We start from the raw sequence: 6,606 nt of genomic DNA on the forward strand, positions 1-6,606 counted from the left end.
AAAAAGGGTTAAAAAATATAAAAGAGGTTAATAAAAATAACGAAAAAAAGTTAAAAAATAAAAGAAACGGTTAAAAAAAAGTCCCAAAAAAGGGTGAGAAATAGAGCAAAAAAGGTAAAAAAAAAAAACAAACCAAAACACAAAATGGGTAAAACCAAAATAATAGAGAGGTGGGTTTTTTATAAAAAATAAAGAAAATAAAAACCCCCCTACCTGGTGGCCTCAAGCGTGACCTCGGCGCGGTCCAGCAGGACGGAGCAGCTGAACTCCAGCTCCAGGGTGAAGGACACCTGGAGGGGGGGTTCAGGGGGGTGAGATGAAGGTTTGGGGGTCCCAGGAGGGGGAAGAGGGGGTGTCCTGGGGGGTCCTACCTTGGCGTGGGAGCGGAACACGGGGTACCCGACGCTGCAGCGCCAGCGGTGCCCCCCCAGCGCCGAACATTCCAACTTCACCGCGCCGGGATCCTGCCGGGGAGGGGGAAACGGAGTTGGGGGGACACGGGAAACAGGGGGGGGGGGGATGGGCCCCCCCCCCCGGGGGGGGGCGGGGGGGGCTACGGGGGGGCTACCGCTGCTGAGGGGGGGTTGGGAACACACAACGGACCCCAAAGTCCCACTTGGGAGCCGGGGGATGTGGTGGATCCCCCTCATCCCACCTGGGAGAGGTTGGGGGGACATAACAAACCCCCATGTCCCACCTGGAATGGGTTTGGGGACCCAATGGAACACACACACCCCCCTCATCCCACCTGGAAGAGGTTGGGGGGACACAACAGACGCCCATGTCCCACCTGTAATGGGTTTGGGGACCCAATGGAACACCCTCACCCCCCTCATCCCACCTGGAATGGATTTGGGGATCCAATGGAACAGCCTCAACCCCTCGTCCCACCTGGAAGGGGTTGGGGGGACACAAAAGAACCCCCGTGTCCCACCTGGAATGGGTTTGGGGACCCAATGGAACAGCCTCACCCCCCTCATCCCACATGGAAGGGGTTGGGGACCCATGGAACAGCCCCTGCTCCCCTCATCCCACCTGGAAGGGGTTGGGGGGACACAACAGACCCCCTCATCCCACCTGGAATGGGTTTGGGGACCCAGTGGAACAACCTTAACCCCCCTATCCCACGTGGAATGCGTTTGGGGACCCAATGGAACACCCTCAACCCCCTCATCCCACCTGGAAGGGGTTGGGACAAGAACGACCCAGAGGTTCCCTGGAAGACTCGAGTCCCCCTCTTTGTCCTGGTGGGGGGACAAGGGGACCAGGGATGCTGAGGGGGGGGTTCCTCAGGGATTTGGGAACCCCCCAGGGCCGCACCTGGAGCACGAGGCTGGAGAAGTGGAGATTCCCGGAGAGCCGCAGCCACAGGCTGGCGTTGTAGGCGTTCTCCTCCCGGTTTTCCAGCTCCACCCGCACCAGCATCCGCCTCCGGCCCTTCCGCAGGACGTGGGGGCTCTGCCTGCCATCCCAGGGGTCACTGTGGATCCCGGGGACACCGCGGGGACACCGGGAAGGACACGGGGGATACCTGGAGCCGGCGATGTCCGCGCTGGCCCGGAGCACCAGGTCGGAGACGCACTCGTCGTCCTCCCCACAGTCCTTGAAAAACGGGATCTGCGAGGAGCCCAAGCGTGATCCCGGTGTCCAGGGGGGAATCCCGATGTCCGGGGGGGGGATCACGCCCTTCCCAGTACCCACCAGCTTGCGGAGGGAGGTGGGAGACGCCTCATCCAGCACCGGCCCCGTGGCCTCGTCCAGGGCCCAGCTGAGGGTGAGGCCGAGGGGCCGCAGGTAATCCGAGGTGTCCTGCGGGATCGGGAGATCCCGTCAGCCCCCGGGAATGGAGGGTGGGAAGAGTTCCCCCCGTGGGGCAGGGAGGGGTCCCAGGGCTGACCAGGACGTGGAAGGGGACGCGGATGCAGCTCTGCCTTCCCAGTGGGAGCTCGATCCGGCGCTGGAGCAGCCGGCGGGAGCCCGAGTCGAAGGCGGCGCGGGATCCCGGGATCCGCTCCTCCAGGGACACGTTGTACCGGAGATCTGGGGGGCAGAGAGGGAGGGGCTCAGGGGCAGGGGCACCCACGGGGGTGGGGGCACCCTGGGATGCTCCAGCAGGACTCCAGGGAAGTCCTGGGATAGTCCAGGAACACCCTGGGATGCTCCAGCAGGACTCCAGGGAAGTCCTGGGGTGCATCCCAGGGATGCTCTGGAGGGGCTCCAGGAAAGGGTGGGATGCTCCAGGAACACCCTGGGATGCTCTGGAAGGGCTCCAGGAAAGGCTGGGATGCTTTCCCCGGAATGACACCATGGGATGCTCTGGAGAGGCTTCAGGGCCACCCTGGGATGCTCCAGGGTTCTCCAGAAGTGCCATGTGGATGCTCTGGAATCCCATGGGATGCTCCTGGGACATCGAGATGCTCCAGGGCCCCCAGGATGCTCCAGGGATTCTCCAGGGCTCCCCTGGAGATGCTCCTGGGTTCTCCCGGAGACACTCCAGGAATGTTCCAGGGACACCCAGGGACGCTCCGGGGACACCCTGGGATGCTCCTGGAATGTTCCTGGAATGCTCCTGGAATGCTCCCGAGTTCTCCAAGGCCAACCCGGGATGTTCCAGGACTCCCTGGGACGCCCCGGGGATGCTCTGGGGATACTCCGGGATGTCGCAAGGACGCTCCAGGACCCTTTCAGACGCTTCCAGGACGCTCCAGGGATGCTCCAAGGGCCCTGCAGCCCCCCCCGGTGCCCACACTCACCGATATCCATGTCTCCGGGGCTCCGGGAGCGCGTCCCGGCACGGAAGCAGATCCGGGCGCGGAGGCAAACGGCACCGGAGCCGCCGCGCTGGCAGTTCCTGCGGGTGACACTGATGGCCCCCGGCTCCACCGACACCCCCACGGACACCCGGACGATCCGGCGGGACCTGAGGGACAGCGGGATCGTGTGGGGACAGGGACGGAGATCCCGCTGCAGGATCGGGAAACGCAGGCGCGGGGGGAGGGATCCGAGAGGATCTCGGGAGCATCCCAGGGTCCCACGAGGGACCGCCCCGTCCCCGGGGTGTTCCTGTCGCCCTCGAATGTCTCTGTCCCCTTCCATATCCCTGTCGCCTCCTATATCCCTGTCCCCGGGGTGTCCCTGTCCCCCTTGTATGTCCCAGTCCCCTTCCATATCCCTGTCCCCGGCGTGTCCCTGTTCCCCCATGTCCCTGTCCCTCCCAAATGTCCCTGTCCACTTCCATATCCCTGTCCCCAGGATGTCCCTGTCCCCGGGGTGTCCCTATCTCCCCTGAATGTCCCTGTCCCCTTCCATATCCCTGTCCCCGGGTTGTCCCTGTCCCCCGGGGTGTCCTTATCCCCCCAAATGTCCCCACCCCCCTTCATGACCCTGTCTTCAGGGTGTCCCTGTCCCCCCTGAATGTCCCCATCCTCCTTCATGCCCCTGTCCCCCCCAAATGTCCCCGTGCCCCTCCATATCCCTGTCCCCAGGATGTCCCTGTCCCCAGGATGTCTCTGTCCCACCTGAACGTCCCTGTCCCCCCTTCATGACCCCGTCCCCGGGCTGCCCCTGTTCCCTCCCCTGTCCCCCCCCCCGGACTCACCGCAGCACCACGGCCGCCCCCTGCGCCCCCACGGCCACGTCCACCAGCCCGTCCCCGTCCATGTCCATCCGTCCGTCCACGCTGATCCCGAAATAGCGGAGGTTCCACCCCAGCGCCGCCGCCTCGATGCGCTGGGAACGAAGCGTTTTGCGGGCAGCGCTCCCCATCCCCGAGCCCTTCCCAGCCCCTCCCAGAGCTCCCGGCGCCGTCTCACCTGCTTGTGCCGGGGCACGAGGGTGCCCGGGGCGCCGTGGAACACGTAGAGAGCCCCGCGGTGCCCGTCCTCCAGCGGGGCACCCACCACGGCGCCCGCCAGCCCGTCCTGCCCCAGGTCCGGCACCGCGCCCAGCGCGGAGCCGAACCGCGAGTCCTGCGGCCGCGCCTCGGGGTGCAGAGACCCTGCGGGGCTCAGGCGGTCCTGGGAGGGGCGCGGGGAGGGCCCTCGGTACCCCCCCAAAATCCCGCTGTGTTCCCCTCCGTCCCCTCAATTCCCCCAAACTGCCCCGACCTCTCCGTCCCCCCCAATCCCTGCATCCCTGCAATCCCTTTGCATCCGGCTGGTCCCCCCCCCAGTCCCCTGCACTCCCCCAGCACCCCTCCCGATCCCGCTGTGCCCCCCGATCCCATCGCATCCCGCTGATCCAACCCCCCCCAGTCCCCTGTGCTCCCCCCGCACCCCCCAATAGCCCCCCCCAGATCCCGCTGCGTTCCCCGATCCCCCCCATCCCCTGCACCCCAATCCCCCTGCCCGTCCCCCCCCAAGCCCCTCCCCTGCCCCACACGGCACAGGGACCCCTCCCACCCTCCCCTGCCCCCCCATGGCACAGGTACCTCCCCAACCCCTCACCTGCCCCTCATGGCACAGGGACCCCTCCCACCGGCCCCCCAGCCCCTCACGTGCTCCCTCTCACCCACCCCACGCACTACAGATCCCCCCTCCCTCCCCTGCCCCCCCGAAGCCCCTCCGCAGCCCCCCCAGCCCCTGCCGTGCCCCCCCTGACCTGCCCCACGCGGTACAGGTAGACCTTCCCCGCCTCCCTGCTCTGGCCCCCCAGGTAGGTGGGCGCTGCCACCAGCAGCAGGTCGGTGGCCCCGTCCCCCTCCAGGTCCAGGGCCAGCACCTCGCTGCCGAAGTAGGAGCCGATCTGGGGGGGTGCAGAAGGGCTGTGAGGCCGCGGGGGGGGGGACCCCGAACACCACCACCCCCCCCCGGCCCCTCTGCCTCCCCTCACCTGCTCCCCCATCAGCGTCTGGGTCACCGTGACGGTGCCCGCGGGGTCCAGCTGGAACAGGAGGACTTTGCCCTTGTGCTGGAATCGGGGGGCTCCGGCCACCAACAGGCGCTGCCCCCCCGGCAGCCGCAGCGAGGACACCGAGTAACCTGGGGGGGGGGCAGCGGGGTCAGCGGGGGGGACAGCCCTGGGCACACGGGACCCCCGGGGTGTTCCCGGGGCACCCGAAATATCAGGATCACAAATATCTGGATCGCGAGCATCTCAGCATCCCGAATATCCGTGACACGGAGTGTCCCCACTTCACCCCGTGTCTCCGGCACGTGGAGCATTCCCGTTTCATCCCTGGATCATCCCTGGCTCACTCCCCATCCCTGGGGACACGGAGAATCCCATATGCCCCCCCGAGATCTCCGGGACAAGGAATATCCCTAGTTCATCTCAGATCTCAAGAATATGGAGTATCCCTGGTTTCCCCCCATCCCTGGTTTCCCCCCATCCCTGGGGACCCCCCCGTACCGAGATACGCCGCGTGGTTCTTCAGCTCCAGCGGGAATTCCCCCTGGAATGCTTCCCGGGGTGGGATGATGCGCCCTCGCCGGCTCTCCTCCAGCACGCCCCCCTCCCAGTCGTAGGCTCCCACCATTCCAAAGAGGATCCCGTCCTGCCGGGATGGGAGGGACGTGTCACCGCAATCCCCCCCTAAGGCCACCATCCCATCCCAGGACGCTCAGCAGGGCCGGGATGGGCTTCCCGGCGGGATCACCTCGAGGAGGTGGATGGAGAAGCCGATCTGGGACATCTCCAGCTCGAAGGCGCTCTCGTTGTCCTCACGGGTGCCTGACAGCGGCAGGAAGGGGACGCTGTTCCTCCAGCTGCGCGCTTCCAGCCGGAATTCCCATCCCTTCCCGAGCTCCCGGCCCCGGCGCGGCACCTTCGAGGCTGAAGATCCGATCTCCCAGCGCGTCCACGATGTCGTTGAGGGCGGCCTCGTCGGTGACGTTGAAGAAGTACTTCTCGTCGGGGTCGCTGGCGATGAACTTGATCTCCCGGATGAAATCCTCGGGATCCTGCTGCCGCCGCAGGTAGTGCCCCAGGACCTGCGGGAGGGCCGGGGGTCAGCGGGACACTCCCCCCGGGACGGAGGGGGACACGGGGCCGGGGGTCAGGGGGACTTCTCCCTCCCGGGGCGGAGGGGACAGGGGGACAGGGGTCAGGGGGACACCTCCCCCGGGACGGAGGGGACAGGGGGACGGGGATCAGTGGGACACTCCCCCCAGGACGGAGGGGACAGGGGGACGGGGGTCAGTGGGAGACTCCCCCCGGGACGGAGGGGACACGGGGCCGGGGGTCAAGGGGACTCCTCCCTCCCGGGGCGGAGGGAACACGGGGACGGGGGTCAGCGGGACAACCCCCCCGGGGTGGAGGAGGACACGGGGCCGGAGCTCACGGCGATGGCGTAGCGGGTGATGTTGCGCCGCTCGCACTCGGCCAGCGCCGCCGGCAGCTCCTCCCCGTCGTGGGACTCCCCGTCCGTCACCACCAGCAGCAGCCGCGCAGCCCCAGGGCGCCCGCCCCGCTCGGCGCTGAAGGACTCGGCGCTGCCGGAACGAACGGGGCCGTCAGCACGAGCCCCGTCCTAATCCTGCTCCCGGACCCCACCCTGGTCCCAACCCGGACCCCGATCTCAACCCCAGCCCTGATCCACATCCCGGTCTCAGTCCTGACCCCAACCCCAACCCTCATCCAAACCCTGACTCGATCCTAGCCCTGATA

At 66.8% G+C, this 6,606-nt stretch overlaps 1 protein-coding gene across 1 annotated transcript; it reads right to left on the minus strand.

Annotated features, from left to right (window-relative positions):
* Positions 1 to 213: 213 nt before the first annotated feature.
* On the minus strand, positions 214 to 6,431 carry LOC113962783 (integrin alpha-10-like; the record flags this gene model as incomplete). Its single annotated transcript, XM_027673551.1, has 15 exons — positions 214 to 290; positions 372 to 464; positions 1,321 to 1,462; positions 1,532 to 1,617; positions 1,702 to 1,809; positions 1,898 to 2,040; positions 2,754 to 2,920; positions 3,599 to 3,729; positions 3,813 to 4,016; positions 4,600 to 4,743; positions 4,831 to 4,979; positions 5,350 to 5,494; positions 5,597 to 5,670; positions 5,765 to 5,930; positions 6,281 to 6,431. Coding segments are annotated over 15 exons (1,980 nt in total), but the record flags the coding sequence as incomplete, so codon positions are not given.
* Between the last annotated feature and the right edge of the window lie 175 nt (positions 6,432 to 6,606).

This window comes from Neopelma chrysocephalum, unplaced genomic scaffold, assembly GCF_003984885.1.
Source record: "Neopelma chrysocephalum unplaced genomic scaffold, ASM398488v2 Primary Assembly neopelma1_185080, whole genome shotgun sequence".
Taxonomy (NCBI): Eukaryota; Metazoa; Chordata; class Aves; order Passeriformes; family Pipridae; genus Neopelma; species Neopelma chrysocephalum.